This window comes from Phyllobates terribilis, unplaced genomic scaffold (genome assembly GCF_046119375.1).
Source record: "Phyllobates terribilis strain yellow unplaced genomic scaffold, ASM4611937v1 Scaffold_2__4_contigs__length_985480577, whole genome shotgun sequence".
NCBI classification, from domain to species: Eukaryota; Metazoa; Chordata; class Amphibia; order Anura; family Dendrobatidae; genus Phyllobates; species Phyllobates terribilis.
Window position 1 is genome coordinate 168,807,731 of NW_027362762.1, and position 18,613 is coordinate 168,826,343.

Below are 18,613 nucleotides of genomic sequence, written 5' to 3' on the forward strand. Positions count from 1 at the left end.
GGGATCCGGAGCTCTTTTACCGGTGCCCGGCTGGAGCACCTCTCAGGCCTCTGGATTTGCCCTGTCACACGGGGTTTCTCAGGACGCAGGGAGCACGTCTGCTCCTCTCTGCTGCTTGGCGCCAAAGACCCCTCAGGTTTGGCGCGCTGGCCTCTTATCTCTCTGAACTCCTTCCTGGAAGTCACCTGATCGGGTCCAGCCTCTGAATCTCCCCTGCCTGCAACTTCCTTTGTGTATTTTGGTTCCGCTTGACTGTCTCTGGCCAGTAGATGGCAGTCTCGCTCCATCCTTGAAACGTCATGTTGAAGTTCTGTTACAAGCTTTTTAGCTCGTTCTACATCTACATTGTCCTCACAATAAATGTAATGTTTCTCCCCCAAATAGTATGCTGGTCATTTCCACAAAGTATCCATCACAATTAATTATTGATCAGCTAAAAAGTGCACTTAAAAAATCAATCACAGAAGGAAATGTGAGAGTGGTCTGGAAGCAAATTAAATGTGAAAGGACACTGGACCACCATATACTGGTGGTTTGAATACTGACAAACAGATGATTTTCATCTCATTTGTATATGCTGGATGAATGGGTCATCACGTCTGTGATTGGCTCAAGACTTGGGAAGAGATATGACAATGCAAACACAGGCAAATGTGAAGTGCTGGAAGAGAATAGTCGCTCTATGTGCACAAACTGAATCACTTTAATCCTGAGAAAAACTCCTATTTTCTTTCTTCTCCACTTTTTATTTTCTGGTGAAGAGACTCTATAGTGAATGGTAGCGGTGGATGTCAGCCCTGAATCTTGGTCTACAGGGGAAGCCTTCTGATCACAAGGTTAGACACGTATATTACTGGAAAAATATATTGTTGTACTGTATTAGCCAATAAATAGAAAAATATTGAAATTTGAGAGTCCTCAGTGGTTGACACCTTTTAATGGCTAACTGAAAAGATGGTAACAAAGAGCAAGCTTTCGAGATTACTCTGGTCTCTTCATCAGGCATAGTAACTATGCCTGGTATGATGCCTGATGAAGAGACCTGAGCAGTTTCGAAAGTTGCGATGTGTTATCTTTTCAGTCAGTTATTAAAAGGTGTCAAACTTAAAACTGAGGACTCTCCTTTTTTAATATTGTACTGTTTCTAGTCATTCTCCATGACTGTGTATAAATGGAGCTGTTTTATTACGCTACAGTATTAATGATCTATCTGTGCTTAGTGGTAGACACTGAGGCATACGTTCAGTGGTACGTACAGGATGAACCTCACATAAATGAATTAAGGGTAATTTTGTCCTGCATGTTAATATTAGAAAAATTAGCAATTAACATGTATCTAGATCGGGTGCATTTTTTGGATCAAAAGAATAGTGAAGTCCGTGCGGTCATACATCAAACCTTCAAAAATGGGTCCTGTCAAGATTCATTGGGATCAGTTTGAAAATGAAGCAATAACACAATAGTTTTCATTGTTCTGCTAAGAGAAGAAGCCATGATGTTATCATGAATAATTGCATGAGAAAGCTGAAAAGTTTCCTGTGCTTATGTCTCTTTGAAGAATATGGTTCTGAGCATGCCCAGGCGTTGTAGGGAGGTCATACAGGCACGTGGGGGCGGCCACACACAATACTGAGCCTCATTTTGACTTGTTTTAAGGACATTACATCAAAGTTGGATCAGCCTGTAGTGTGTTTTTCCCCTTTATTTTGGGGGTGACTCCAAATCCAGGCCTCCATTGGTTAATAAATTTGATTTCCATTGATGATTTTTGTGTGATTTTGTTGTCAGCACATTCAACTTTGTACAGAACAAAGTATTCAATGAGAATATTTCATTCATTCAGATCTAGGATGTGTTATTTGAGTGTTCACTTTATTTTTTTGATCAGTATATATATATATATATATATATATATATATATATATTTATAGAGTACAGACCAAAAGTTTGGACACACCTTCTCATTTAAAGATTTTTCTGTATTTTCATAACTATGAAAATTGTACATTCACACTGAAGGCATCAAAACTATGAATTAACACATGTGGAATTATATACTTAAAAAAGTGTGAAACAACTGAAAATATACCTTATATTCTAGGTTCTTCAAAGTAGCCACCTTTTGCTTTGATGACTGCTTTGCACACTCTTGGCATTCTCTTGATGAGCTTCAAGAGGTAGTCACCGGAAATGGTTTTCACTTCACAGGTGTGCCTTGTCAGGTTTAATAAGTGGGATTTCTTGCCTTATAAATGGGGTTGGGACCATCAGTTGTGTTGTGCAGAAGTCGGGTGGATACACAGCTGATAGTCCTACTGAATAGACTGTTAGCTGCTTTTTTCTTGCCATAATACAAATTCTAAGTAAAGAAAAACGAGTGGCCATCATTACTTTAAGAAATGAAGGTCAGTCTGTGCGAAAAATTGGGCAAACTTTGAAAGTGTCCCCAAGTGCAGTTGCAAAAACCATCAAGCGCTATAAAGAAACTGGCTCACATGAGGAACGCCCCAGGAAAGGAAGACCAAGAGTCACCTCTGCTTCTGAGGATAAGTTTATCCGAGTCACCAGACTCAGAAATCGGAGGTTAACAGCAGCTCAGATTAGAGACCAGGTCAATGCCACACAGAGTTCTAGCAGCAGACACATCTCTTCAACAACTGTTAAGAGGAGACTTTGTGGAGCAGGCCTTCATGGTAATATAGCTGTTAGGAAACCACTGCTAAGGACAGACAATAAGCAGAAGAGACTTGTTTGGGCTAAAGAACACAAGGAATGGACATTAGACCAGTGGAAATCTGTGCTTTGGTCTGATGAGTCCAAATTTGAGATCTTTGGTTCCAACCACCGTGTCTTTGTGCGACGCAGAAAAGGTGACCGGACGAACTCTACATGCCTGGTTCCCACCGTGAAGCATGGAGGAGGAGGTGTGATGGTGTGGGGGTGCTTAGCTGGTGACACTGTTGGGGATTTATTCAAAATTGAAGGCATACTGAACCAGCATGACTACCACAGCATCTTGCAGCGGCATGCTATTCCATCCGGTTTGCGTTTAGTTGGACCATCATTTATTTTTCAACAGGACAATGACCCCAAACACACCTCCAGGATGTGTAAGGGCTATTTGATGAAGAAGGAGAGTGATGGGGTGCTATGCCAGATGACCTGTGTTAATTCATAGTTTTGATGCCTTCAGTGTGAATGTACAATTTTCATAGTCATGAAAATACAGAAAAATCTTTAAATGAGGTGTGTCCAAACGTTTGGTCTGTACTGTATATATGTATGTATATATATATATATATATATATATATATATATATATATATATATATATGGATACAGGTGTTAGATACAGGGAATCTGTCAAAATGATCAACCCTCCTGAGCCGTCTATATGGATTTGCAGGTCATGGGAAGCTGAATAAAATGATACCTTGATATCTGCGATTCAATGTGTTATTCCCAAGATATTCAAGTTTTTCTCAATATTTAAATAAGCTGTTAAGATCTCTGGGCTGCACATAGATCTTCCCAAAAATCTGCCTCAAGAGCTTTTTAAATGAAAAGGGGGAGTTACCAGTGTGAGACACGTACATCAAGAGAGAAGACTGTTAATCATTACATGTCTCACAGTGGTAGTGCCCCCTTTCATTTAAAGGGAATCTGTCGGCAGGTTTTCACTATGAAATCTGCAGACAGCATGCTGTAGCGGTTAAAACACAGATTTTAAGTGATGCCTCTCTTATCAAGCTCTGTGGTGTTATTTACTTGCAATGATTGTTTTAGCGCCAGTAGCTTATCAATTCTGGGACACAGCAGCTTGTGCATTGTAGTCCGACTCTGCTCCGTTCTGTGATAAGCAGCTCACTGTCTATAGCCATTGTATATACAGAGCTTGGTGTGGGTGGGGGCAGCATTTACAGCTCTGCTGCATTGCTAAATCTAAAAACTCTAATTATGGGAGAACTGCTGCACCCAGCAAACTTAAGGTGCTTTCACATTGCATTTAGGCCAATGTCGGGGTTTCTGTCCAAACCCCCCACAAAACGGGATTCGTACGTATATGCAGTCAGGGCCATAGACTATAATGGTGCCGACAGAGCGAACGGGTGCTCCGCCGTTCATCATTTTCAGCCATGTACGCATGCTGGAGGCATACACTCAGACGTAGCAGACTGCATCTGGGCCACTGAACGAGTGCTAAACGCAATGTGAAAGATCCTGACTGATACATTGTTGGATTCAGGGTCTCTGCCTACTTTATGTTGCTCTCAGATGAGGTAGTAAAAACCTGCTGACAGATTCCCTTTAAAATAAGGTCTGGAGGCAGATTCTCAGGATAGATCTTAACAGCTCATTTACATATTAAAAACGTGAATTACTCTGGAATCAGGGTAAGGTTTTAATATTAGAGATTAGGACCATTCCGAACTTGGGTACACCTTTACTTGAGATGGCTTCTACAGTGTTTACTAAGTACCCAATGTTATTTATATGCACTATTGCTTTTACTTATTTATTTACTGCAGGGTATTTATTTATTTTGTTTGTGTTTTGGTTTTTCTCTGTTTTTTTGGCCAGTATGAACATGCTTCTATTTTGCATGCATACCAACTTGACTCCAGTTCATTTTTTTTGGGGGGCGAGTTTTACTCTTGTATCATTGGATCGCAGAAGGCTTTGGAGGGTTGATTTTACTGACAGATGCCTTTTAAGTATACTCAAGATATTGTAAGTAGGACCTGATGGGCAGGCAATCCTATACTTTAGCTGCAAAAAGCGAATTCTACCAAGTTCAACCAAGAAAAAGATGGCTAACCTAATGGAGAACATTATTAATTATTTAGGTCATATGCTGCTAATTGTTGATGGCCTCTACCCCCTTAGGCTATGTTCACACGTATATTCAGACAATCCATTCGTCTGTTCCGTTTTGAGGAATAAATCTTTAAAATGGATCTGATGGAAACAAAAGCAGGTGACTCTATCAATTATTACGGGGTACATCTTTTTCATTTTAAAAACTGGCATATAACCAAAGCCAAATGGACCTTATTATAGTTTTGGGGTTCTACTGCTTTCTTTTCCATCATTTATGCAACAAATCCAGTTTGCACATTACTTCCCTTTAATTGTTCCTCAAAGCAGAACAGAAAATTAGAATGTCTGAAAGGAAGTGTGAACATTGCTTAAACTACGTACAAAAAATAGAAAAATTGTCAATTCAGCTCACCACTCCTGTGTTAGAGATAAGTATCCCAGTAAACTTCCAGGGTAGACAGTTTGTGGTCTGGGTGTGGTGCACGGAGTGTGCACTGGTCTGGCTTCTAGGTTAAAAAGCTCTCAGTGGTCCCAAAGGAGATCTTTTACAACACCAACGGAAAGTACAGTAGTTACAATTTAGACTTTATTCATATAGGTTAAAAAAAATTAGCAGAATGTGCTCATATGTAAAAAAAAACCATAATGCTTATGTGTAGAAAAAACCTTAATCTTAGCTTGAATTGTCCTGACATAGTGTACGTATATATACATGTATGTGTGTGTGTATGTACAGTACGTATATATAATTTTTTATATAATATAAATGTAAGGACTTATATGTGTAGTATAATCATGTTCAGGGGTACGGACATTATCATTAAGCCCAAATCCCCATATCACAATGTGTCCTCTGTTCCTCACACAAGTTACATATAAACCTACTGAGAATCAGGACAATGATCCACAAATCTTCTAATGCTAAGAAATTAAATGTCAATTTCAGAGCTGCTACATCAGAAAGAATAGTGGTAAGGATAAAGTAAATTTTAGTTTGCAAAGCACCAAAAAAAAAAATCTGACTGATGGCTAAAAATATATCCCTGTATAAGTGCTGCCATAAGGGGCTTGGTCAGTGCTAAAAGCTATATTGCTCCTCTTTATGCTGCCTCACTATATAATTTCATACGCCAGGAGCAGAATAGTCGGAGGCTCACCACAGAGCTCTCTGGCAGTAAATGCAGTGCTTTCCACGTGGCTTTGGGTGTGACATATAATGGGCAGCGGAGCTGGCTGCCTCTGCTGGCATTGTTAGGGCTGTACACCAGATCCCAGACTGGGCTGCATCTCGGGACACTGACTTGTATTCGGCTCCAGTAAGTACACTGTTGTCTAGTCCAATGTATAACGTGATATACTGATTACTCACTAACTTGTAGCGTTACTGTAGTAATATGGGGAAAGATTATTTTTTTTCTATCTGCGTCTATAATAGTTTGTGATTCATTTTCCATCCATAATGACGTTAATATTCTAGCGGTATCTGTCTGCCATTATGGATGTTGATGAATTTTTTATGATCTTTTTACACGACTAGTGACAAAGTTTTGCATGCTTGGACCAGATCCGAGCGAGCTGACAGCAATAAGTCTAATTACATGAAGAAAAGCAGAGTCATCAGAGGCCCCGTAATGACTTGTCTATTTGTGAATGTGTTCCTAATTGTCATTGGCAGCTATAGTGAAATAAGATGTCCTGATGAACCATGATGTGATTTGGGAATTGAAATCTCTTTCTCTGATGTTTTGGTTCAGTGTTAAATGTAACCAGATACCATGTTTTTTAGAAATACTGGTATGACCTAGTCTAGGAAAGGTAATGTAGCTTATTTGAAAGTGAGCTCTGCAGCTGTGCAATGTACATATGACATATCTTATATATTTTTTTTTATTTTGTCTCCTTTTTCTTAGCTGTCAATTTTTAACATTTGTCATCCCTATTTCTCAATCTATTCGGGCTCTCTTGTAAAGGGATTTTTCATTAAGCTAATCCCTTCTTTAATTGAAGCCTCCCCCTCCATCGATCAGCGGGCAAGGCTTTAGAAACCCCTGGCTTCTGGCTGTTTAGAGCCCAGGGATGTAGATCCATAGAAATGACTGACTTGTAAAACAGCGAGCGGTGCTCTTTAGGGCTCATGCAGACGTCCGAGCATGGACAGCTAATGAACTCCCCAGAGTCCTAGGCGAAGGGGGCACATGACTGTAAGAAGGAGGGGACCCGCAAATCCTGGAGTTTTTATGATCTATATTTATATTGATTGTATTAGGCCGGGTGTTTCCCTTTTAAGAAACAGAGTCTGATTGTGTGCCTGGTCTCTTATTACTGTAGGAGGGAGGAGTTTAGGAAAAATATAACTTACTGTCTCACTGCCTCTTCCTCTTTCTCCTACCAGAAGAGATGGCAGAAGCATGTCTACAGGCTCAGGGAGTATAAAACAAGGTTTATTACCTCACAGAATTGGACAATTTTCCCTTCTCACATCATGTACTAGTGTAGTGTCATCTACATCACATACAGACGGAAGTTTTACCTCAGCCATTGTGCTCCACCATTATCTCATTATTAGTGGGCAGCACGGTGGCTCAGTGGTTAGCACTGCAGCCTTGTGACGCTGGAGTCCTGGGTTCAAATCCCACCAAGGACATCTGCAAGGAGTTTGTATGTTCTCCCTGTGTTTGTGTGGGTTTCCTCCGGGTTCTCCAGTTTCCTCCCACACTCGAAAGACATACTGATAGGGAATCTAGATTATGAGCCCCAATGGGGACAGTGGCAATAATGTCTATAAATTGTCTGAATTGTAAAGCGCTGTGGAATATGTTGGCGCTATATAAATAGAAAGATTATTATTATTATCTGCCTCATGTACTAGTGTAGTGTCATCTCCCTCACATACAGAGCAAAGTTTTACCTCAGACCTTGTGCTCCACCATTATCTGCCTCATATGCTAGTGTAGTGTAATCTACCTCACATACAGAGGGATGTTTCACCTCAGACATTGTTGTGCTGGGCCACTGGGGAGGCGACAGATGTTGCAGAAGGGCCAGCTGGGGTATGTAGTCTCACTGGCAGCAGATAATTATGTCACGGTAGCTGGAGTGGGTCGCTGGACCCCTCAACACTTCCCTCGTGTCCACAACAATTTCAAAGTTGAGAGGTGGCACTTGTGGATGGTATAGGACCCCCCGGGGGCACTCCTGTAGCAGTGGTGTCTGGGTGCGGGTTTTGGAGTGCCCGTGATGTTTGTGCAATCTCAGGCAGGCAGATACGCAGGTGAAATTGTAAACATAACTATTTTACTGAAGGAGGTAACGGGGTACAGTCTCTCTTAAAGTAATGGTTCTCTCCTCATGAGACAAGCGAGGTTATGGCTTCTCAGGGCGGCTGGAGCAGAGTTCTCTTCACTTGCTAGTAGAGGAAATGCGATGCACAGCCCAGGAAATATTATACTGATGGAGGGACGTTCACAGATTGGTTCTCTGTGGAAACACACTAAAGTGTGGATGTACTCGCAGTTTTTAGCCCACCGTTCCCTTTCGCAGGGGGTAGGTTTAGACAAAGTCGGTGGCGTGGCAGCCACATGGATCTGGTCCTAGCTAGAAGCAAAACAGGATAGCCATTGTACAAGAGAGCCCATGTGCTATATGTCACCTTTTACATTCCATTCAATACTCACTGATACGTGTCTATGCCCCCCTCATTGCAGACACTACCTGATGGTGGGAGTTGCTATACTATGTAGCCGGGCATGGTATTAGCTCTGCCTGTGATCAATTGGCCATCCCCCGGTGAGCTGACCAGCTGCTAATTTATCCACAAGCAGCTCCCACAATGCCCCTCACCTGATGATTTAGTCTCTCCTATAAAGTTAGAAGCTGCTTAAGGGGTGCATGTGGTGTGGGGTTGCATGCACGTGTCTTCTTGCGCTAAGTGTCATCGGTGCCAAGTATGGGCAGTTATTTCATTTGGCAATTAGTCATTACAGGAGTCAGGTAACCACACTTTATACCCTCTTAAACTACGCACTGAAAATATAGTACACATTCACACTAAGCAATGTTTCTATATGTTTTCACTCTCTCCCCTATAGTCCTTCACTTTCTACTAACCCCCCTAATACCTACACCTCGTAATGAACTGTTCATCTCTCCCTCCATCCTACCCCTCCATCTTACCTCCTCCTCAGAATTTTTCTTTCATATTCAATCCTGTGTCTCCAAACACAGACAGCCACCTCATGCCCTCTCCTGCTCCCATCTACTAACACTTTCTCTTCTCCTCCTCACTGCTGGCGATATCTCTCCAAATCCTGGCCCTCCTCACCACATCCCCACAGTCACTTCTGTCTCTTATCCACGACCTACCACAAATTTTCGTAACCTCTCTAACCTTATACCCATCCACCCAGCCCCCGCTTCCCCAGTCCCACTAACAGGAGCTTTATGGAACGCTTGCTCCGTCTGCAACAAACTTTCCTACATCCATGATCTTTTCATTACTAACAAACTCTCCTTCCTTGGCATCACAGAACCTGGCTCACCCAATCTGACAGCTTCTCCAGCTGCAGTTTCCTATGGTGGATTCCATCTTTTCCACACACCCCGCTCCAGCGACAAGCATGGCGGAGGAGTTGGTATCCTCCTGTCATGTAACTGCTCCTTCTCCCCAATTCCACTGCCACCCTCTGTTACTTTCACCTCTTTCGAGGCACACTGTGTGCGCTTCTACTCCCCCTCCAACTGGCTGTCATTTACTGGGCCAACCACCACTTTCTTCGACCACTTCACCACCTGGCTGCTTCACTTCCTATCCGCTGACATACCCACTATCATCATGGCGACTTCAACATCCCCATTGACACTTCCCACTCATCTCTCTCTAAGCTTCTATCCCTCACTTCCTCCTTCAGCCTTGTTCAATGGTCTTCTGCAGCCACTCACTGGACCTCATCTTAACCTGCCTCTGTTCGCTCAATTCGGTCGCCCCCCTCTCACATACCAAAGCTCGCACAATCAACAGGCAACCCTGGCACACCAGCCTGACTAAAGAACTGAGGCGGGCCTCCAGGGTTGCTGAGCGGAGATGGAAAAAGTCCCACTCCAACGAGCACTTCATCGCATTCAAACAGTCTCTCACTACTTTCAAGTCCACACTCACTGGTGCAAAACAAACATACTTCTCATCTCTCATATCTTCACTGTCACACAACCCTAAACAGCTATTCAACACTTTCAATTCTCTCCTCCTTCCCCCAGCGCCTCCTCCCTCTCCTCTCATCTCAGCCGAGGACTTTGTCTCATTCTTCAAGCAGAAGGTTGATACCATCTGACAAAGCTTTTGCCTAAAGTACCCACAGCCCCTTCTCATATCTACTCAATCCTCCTCCCCTAAAACCAGCTTCTCCGCCATTACGGAGGATCAACTTTCCTCCTTACCCTCCAAGTCACACTTCACCACCTGTGAACTTGACCCTATCTCGTCCCACCTCATCCCTATCCTTACTACAGTCTTCATCCCAACACTTACCCACCTCTTCAACCTGTCACTAAAAAAACCCCCCCTTGACCCATCCTCTCTGACTAGCTATCGCCCCATATCATTTCTCCCCTATGCCTCAAAACTACTCTAACAACTCAGCCATTCTGAACTGTCCTCCCACCTCTCCTTTTGCTTCCTCTTTGACCGCTTACAATCTGGCTTCCGACCGCATCACTCCACTGAAACTGTCCTGACTAAAGTCACCAACGACCTACTAACTGCCAAATCCAAGCGACACTACTCTGTCCTCCTCCTCCTGGACCTATCATCTGCCTTTGACACAGTGGACCATTCCCTCTTACTACAGACTATCTCATCTCTTGGCATCAAAGACTTGGCCCTATCTTGGATCTCATCATACATAACAGACAGGACCTTCAGTGTTTCTCACTCACACACCACCTCCTCACCTCAGCCGCTATCTGTCGGTGTCCCCCAAGGTTCAGTCCTAGGACCTCTGCTCTTCTCAATCTACACCCCCGGCCTGAGGCAGCTCATAGAGTCTCATGGCTTTCAGTATCATCTCTATGCTGACAACACACAGATCTACAGGTGCTTCTCACAAAATTAGAATATCATCAAAAAGTTAATTTATTTCAGTTCTTCAATACAAAAAGTGAAACTCATATATTATATAGAGTTATTACAAACTTCCACTCAACTTTCCATTCATATGCTTGGATACAGCACTCTGTGAACAGCCAGCTTCTTTAGCAATGAACTTTTGTGACTTACACTCCTTGTGGAGTGTGTCAATGACTGCCTTCTGGACATCTGTCAAGTCAGCAGTCTTCCCCATGATTGTGGAGCCTACTGAAACAGACTAAGGGACCTATTTAAGTGCTTAGGAAGCCTTTGCAGGTGTTTTTTGTTAATTATTCTAATTTACTGAGATAATGACTTTTGTGTTTTCTTTGGCTGTAAGCCATAATCATCAACATTAACAGAAATAAACACTTGAAATAAATCAATCACTCTGTTTGTAATGACTCTATATAATATATGAGTGTGACTTTTTGTATTGAAGAACTGAAATAAATTAACTTTTAGGTGATATTCTAATTTTATGAGAAGCACCTATACCTCTCTGGACCTGATATCACCTCCTTACTAACCAGAATCCCACAATGTCTGTCCACTATCTCATCCTTCTTCATCATGTTTCCCCCATCTCACTCAGCCCCCCCATCTGACCTATCCATCAAAATCAATGGCTGTCCACTTTCCCCAGTCCCACAAGCTCGCTGCCTTGGGGTAACCCTGGACTCTAACCTCTCCTTCAAACCACATATCCAAGCCCTTTCCACTTCCTGCCGACTCCAACTCAAAAATATCTCCCGGATCCGCACATTCCTCAAACACAAATCTGCAAAAACACTAGTGCACGCTCTCATCATCTCCCGCCTCGACTACTGCAACCTTCTGCTCCGTGGCCTCCCTTCCAACACTCTTGCACCCTTCCAATCTATCCTAAACTCTGCTGCCCGACCAATCCACCTGTCTCCCCCGCTACTCCCCGGCCTCTCCTCTCTGTCAAACACTTCACTGGCTCCCCATTGCCCAGAGACTCCAGTTCAAAACCCTAACCATGGCATACAAAGCCATCAACAACCTGTCTCCTCCATAGATCTGTGACCTAGTCTCCCGGTACATACCTACATGCAACCTACGATCCTTACAAGATCTCCTTCTCTACTCCCCTCTTATCTCCTCCTCCCACAATCGCATACAAGATTTCTCCCATGCATCCCCCCTACTCTGGAACTCTCTACCCCAAAGCATCAGACTCTCGCCTACCGTGGAAACCTTCAAAAGGAAACTGAAGACCCACCTCTTGGCCTACAACCTGAAGTAACCATCGCTTTACCACACCTCTGCACGAGCAGCTCTACCCCCACCTACTGTATCCTCACCCATCCCTTGTAGACTGTGAGCCCTCACGGGCAGGGTCCTTGCTCCTCCTGTACCAGTTTGCCATTGTGTTTTTGTTCAAGATTATTGTAATTGTTTTTGCTATGTATACCCCTTTTTCACATGTAAAGCGCCATGGAATAAATGGTGGTATAATAATAATATGCAGCGTTCTCTCCTGACTGGAAGAGGCTTCACTCTTTTTGTGAAGGAGATTATGTGAGGAAAAATGTCCCCCCAGCGTGGACTGGCATTGAGAAAACTCTTCTGAGGGAATAGTGTCTCCCCTATCTCTTCCTTAGGCAGCTTGAACCACCCACAACTGATTTGTACCAGTGTTCAGTCAGAGTGTGAGCCCTGAGCTGGGAGGTTCCTCCCAGCCGTTTCTGTGGCAGCTTGTTGTGAGGAGAATAATCACTTTGCTTTCATATACACACTTTGGCCAGTAGATGGCAGGAAAGTACAGTTTACAATGCAATGTATTATATCCCCTAACTCAGTACACACAATGGAACAAATCTGCCACACAACAACTGTCTCATTTAGCAGCAGTAGAACGGGTACCGGTATGCCACATTGTGCTCTGTCATTATCTGCCTCATGTACTAGTGTAGCGTCATCTACATCACATACAGATGGATGTTTTACCTCAGACATTGTGCTCCGCCATTTTCTACCTCATGTACTAGTGTAGTGTCATCTAACTCACATACAGAGGGATGTTTTACCTCGGACATTGTGCTCCACCATTATCTGCCTCATGTACTAGTGTAGTGTCATCTACCTCACATACAGATGGAAGCTTTACTTCAGACATTGTGCTCCTCCATTATGTGCCGCACACACTACCCCTGTATTCACACTGCAGACATGGCTGACATCTCATATAGTGATGGTGTTATATCCCACATGTGATGTCTGCAGCTTCTCATAGTCCTGGTGTGATGGTGACTGTGGGGAGTGTGAGACAGGAGGAGCAGGACAGGGACAGTCATTTTACTCTGCTCAAGATGGAGTAGCAGGGAGGACACATGTATTTCTGACATCGATGAGAGAAGAGCAGCCTGGGGCCAAGGGCATGTTTCATAGATGCTGGGTCAGTATGGAGAATATAATGAATTTATTTTATTTATTTTACTAACTTATAATAGCGCCATTAATTCCACAGCACTTTACAGACATTATCATCACTGTCCCCATTGCGGCTCACAATCTAGATTCCCTATCAGTATGTCTTTGGAGTGTAGGAGTAAACCGGAGGAAACCCACACAAACACGGGGAGCACATACAAACTCTAATGTTCTCATTATTCATGTATAGCCTCCTGCATAAAGATTATTAGTCACCCTGCATGTATATAGCCTACATGCTGTACACTGATAATGCTTTATACTGATCCATGATCTTTCTGATATCAGATACCATGTTATCATTGCTGTATATGGATGCTGCTGTGTGAAAGTTATTAATGCCCCTCCATGTATATAGCTTACACTGCGGTATACTGATTTCTGATCTTTCTGGTATTAGACCCCCATGTTATCAGTGCTGAATACAGATGCTTCTGTGTGAAAGTCATAAGTTTTCTGTCTCTGTATGTGGAGACCAGGAATCTGTATGAGATTATATGGAGCTTTAGACTATGATTATTCACAGTTTGCTGAAGCTTTTAGAAGCTGAAACTATCAGAGACCCCATAGTGTCTGGTGACATATATACAGTTATATGAAAAAGTTTGGGCACCCCTATTAATCTTAAGATTAATGTTTTATAAAAATTGGTGTTTTTGCAACAGCTATTTCAGTTTGATACATAATAACTGTTGGACACAGTAATGTTTCTGCCTTGAAATGAGGTTTATTGTACTAACAGAAAATGTGCAATCTGCATTCAAACAAAATTTGACAGGTGCATAAGTATGGGCACCCTTATAATTTTCTTGTTTTAAATACTCCTACCTACTTTTTACTGACTTACTAAAGCACTTTTTTTGGTTTTGTAACCTCATTGAGCTTTGAACTTCATATCCAGGTGTATGCAATCATGAGAAAAGCTACTTAAAGTGGCCACTTGCAAGTTGTTCTCCTGTTTGAATCTCCTCTGAAGAGTGGCATCATGGGCTCCTCAAAACAACTGCCAAATGATCTGAAAACAAAGATTATTCAACATAGTTGTTCAGGGGAAGGATACAAAAATCTGTCTCAGCGATTTAACCTGTCAGTTTCCACTGTGAGGAACATAGTAAGGAAATGGAAGAACACAGGGACAGTTCTTGTTAAGGCCAGAAGTGGCAGGCCAAGAAAAAACATCAGAAAGGCAGAGAAGAAGAATGGTGAGATCAGTCAAGGACAATCCTCAGACCACCTCCAGGGAGCTGCAGCATCAACTTGCTGCAGATGGTGTCACTGTGCATCGGTCAACTATACAACGCACTTTGCACAAGGAGAAGCTGTATGGGAGAGTGATGCGAAAGAAGCCGTTTCTGCAAGCACGCCACAAACAGAGTCGGCTGAGGTATGCAAAAGCACATTTGGAGAAGCCAATTTCTTTTTGGAAGAAGGTCCTGTGGACTGATGAAACCAAGATTGAGTTGTTTGGTCATACAAAAAGGCGTTATGCATGGCGGCAAAAAAACACAGCATTCCAAGAAAAACACTTGCTACCCACAGTAAAATTTGGTGGAGGTTCCATCATGCTTAGGGGCTGTGTGGCCAATGCCGGCACCGGGAATCTTGTTAAAGTTGAGGGACGCATGGATTCCACTCAGTATCAGCAGATTCTTGACAATAATGTTCAAGAATCAGTGACAAAGTTGAAGTTACGCAGGGGATGGCTCTTTCAGCAAGACAATGATCCAAAACACCGCTCCAATGCAGAGGAACAATTACAATGTTCTGGAATGGCCATCCCAGTCCCCAGACCTGAATATCATTGAACATCTGTGGGATCATTTGAAGAGGGCTGTCCATGCTCGGCGACCATCAAACTTAACTGAACTGGAATTGTTTTGTAAAGAGGAATGGTCAAAAAATACCTTCATCCAGGATCCAGGAAATCATTAAAAGCTACAGGAAGCGACTAGAGGCTGTTATTTTTGCAAAAGGAGGATGTACTAAATATTAATGTCACTTTTCTGGTGAGGTGCCCATACTTATGCACCTGTCAAATTTTGTTTGAATGCAGATTGCACATTTGCTGTTAGTACAATAAACCTCATTTCAAGGCAGAAACATTACTGTGTTCAACAGTTATTACATATATCAAACTGAAGTAGCTGTTGCAAAAACACCAATTGTTATAAAACATTAAGCTTAAGATTAATAGGGGTGCCCAAACTTTTTCATATAACTGTAACTATATACAAAAAGTATATGATATAGGTGACAGGTACACTAATGCAATGGCACAGAAAATGAGGAGACAGTGGTACTTAACCAACGACTATTTGATTAACACCAATATATATGTACTTAGAGCCTACGGCACAATATCAAATGCAAAGAAATTAGCAGCAATACAGTGAATTATAGCAAGTTAAGAACACGGTAATACACTAAAATAGGGTATCTATATAATATTATTTACACATTGCCGCTCTAAATTCACAACTAAGCAACTATTGTCGGAAGTAGACTTCTCGGCCCTAATTCCTCAAACTAGGGTGGGTCACCGTCACTAACGGGCCCGTCGCCACTCCCCAAGCAATATGAAGCACCTTACAGGCCCCCATGGGACTTTGTTACTCCCCGTTAGGCCGCAAGTCCCGTATCGATGGGTCACTTGACACACCCGACAAACTGGCTGCCTCCGTTTCCTGAAGCAAGGCCACGATCCTTCCTCTCTACCGTACATTTGCATCGGGGGTTGTGGCTCATACGAATGTCTCTCTCCGGCAGCCCCAATGGCTCTCCCAGTTCTGGCTCTGCTCACACGACTCGGATTGCCCTATTTGGGCCTCTCATCTCCGGGTCTGGTCTCTTGGGTCTTCACTTGGGCCTGGTCTTTCAGGTCTGGTCTCTTGTAATGGTGGCTATAAGCCAACTCCACTGCTCACACAACCATCCCACTACAGTTCCAGATGCCAACTCCTCCCCTTCTTGGCCTTTCTGGGCCTTTTATAATTATTAACTGCACCACTCCACTCCAATCTCTTCCCTCATGTGACGTGTACTTTACTCTTCAATTCCTACGAACGTAGTTCTTTCTGGCTTCTCCTTTCTTATCATCTTTGGTCAGCAGATGGTGATCTTCACTAGCTGACATTCGGTTTAGGCATTACTGTGTGTTTGTTCTCATTCATCCCCTTACATTCCTCCCTTCTTTAAACTTGCCAGTCCTCGGGTGAGAGAGATCACTTCTAACCTCAGAAGCCCCTCGAGGGTGGTCCCAGCATTGCTAATATCCGGGCGCACTCCTGCGTCTTTCATACAATGTATGTCCAGATGAAATAATTTTCCGCGTACCTCATGAGTGAGACACCAGCATTAGCACTACGAGGTCACTCTTGGCTCGACCCTTCAAGGACATTTGGGCCTTCTAATACTCCTGTCATGGGTTCAAGTCTTGTTCCACTCTCATGATCGTCCTGGGATGGTGATATTGCTTCTTTGGGCATTGCAGGCATTACCCACCATTCTTGCTCATCATCTGTGAACCTCCTTGATGTTGAAATCCTCTGCGCTTTTGGAGGTTCAGTCACTGTTTCCCCTTCAGACACCCAGGGACAGAACATATTGCGGTGCAGCTCTCTTACTGATGCCTCTTCTTCCCCCTCAAGTTTAACCTCATACACCAGATTCTCAGGGTGAACTCTCCTGGTAACTCGGTTGTGAGTTACCTCCTATGTGTAATCTACCTTGCCCCTGGGGTGTTAGTTAACCCCTTCCGTGAACGCCACAAAAAAAACGGGGCATACCGCTAAACAAAAAGTGGTATCAAACGCGATAAAAAAGACATATGTAAATAAAAATGGTATCCCTGAAAATGTCATCTTGTCTCGCAAAAAACAAGCCGCCATACAGCTCCATCAGCAGAAAAATAAAAAAAGTTATAGCTCTCAGAATACAGTGATGCAAAAATAATTATTTTTTCTATAAAATAATTTTTATTGTGTAAAAGCGCCAAAGCATAAAAAACTATATACAGTAAATGTGGAATCACTGTAATCATACTGACCTGAAGTATAAAGTCGTTTTATCAATTTTACCACATGCGGAACGGCATAAAAAAAAAATCCTGAATTGCTGGGTTTTGTTCATTCTGCCTCCCAAAAATTGGAACAGAAAGCGACCAAAAAATGTCATGTGCCCGAATATCAATAAAAATGTCAAGTCGTCCCGCAAAAAAACAAGCCCTCGCTTGACTGTCGGCCGAAATATGGAAAAATTATAGCTCTCAATATATAGCGATGCAAAAACTAACTTTTGCAAAAAAAAAAAGCATCTTATATTACATTGTATTGTATAAGTATTCGGTCAATTACAAACTAGCAAGATTTCTGGCTCTCACAGACCTATAATTTCTTCTTTAAGAGGCTCCTCTGTCCTCCACTGTACTGGCACCTGCTTGAACTTGTTATCAGTATAAAAGACACCTGTCCGCAAACAGTCACACTCCAAACTCCACTATGGTGAAGACCAAGGAGCTGTCAAAGGACACCAAATTGTAGCCCTGCACCAGGCTGGGAAGACTGAATTTGCAATAGGCAAGCAGCTTGGTGTGAAGAAATCAACTGTGGGAGCAGTAATTAGAAAATGGAAGACATACAAGACCACTGATAATCTTCGTCAATCTGGGGCTCCACACAAGATCTCACCCCGTGGGGTCAAAATGATCTCGAGAGGTGAACAAATATCCCAGAACTACACGGAGGGGCCTAGGAAATGACCTGCAGAGAGCTGGGACCAACGTTACACAGGCTACCATCAGTAACACGCTACGCCGCCAGGGACTCAGATCCTGGAGTGCCAGACGTGCCCCCTGCTTAAGCCATTACATGTCCAGGCCCGTCTAAAGTTTGCTAGAGAGCATTTGGATGATCCAGAAGAGTATTGGGAGAATGTCATATGGTCACATGAAACCAAAGTAGAACTGTTTGGTAGAAACACAACTCGTCGTGTTTGGAGAAAGAATGCTGAGTTGCATCCAAAAAACACCATACCTACTGTGAAGCATGGGGGTGGCAACATCATGTTTTGGGGCTATTTCTCTGCCAAGGGACCAGGACAACTGATCCGTGTACATGAAAGAAGGAATGGGGTCATGTATCGTGAGATTTTGAGTGCAAACCTCCTTCCATCAGCAAGGGCATTGAAGATGAAACGTGGCTGGGTCTTTCAGCATGA

General features: G+C 43.0%; 1 protein-coding gene across 3 annotated transcripts in view; it reads left to right on the top strand.

Moving 5' to 3' along the window:
• Window positions 1–652: 652 nt before the first annotated feature.
• AVIL (advillin) overlaps window positions 653–18,613 on the top strand; it is a 106,675-nt gene continuing 88,714 nt past the window's right edge. Inside the window, exon 1 of one of the 3 annotated variants that reach the window (XM_073663257.1) lies at window positions 653–836. In XM_073663257.1, the coding sequence (XP_073519358.1) occupies window positions 789–836 (48 nt within the window). In that variant the 5' untranslated portion in view covers window positions 653–788. Of the gene's footprint in view, window positions 837–5,929; window positions 6,138–7,204; window positions 7,261–18,613 lie in introns of those variants that run through there. The other 2 variants (XM_073663258.1, XM_073663259.1) reach the window with 2 other exon arrangements.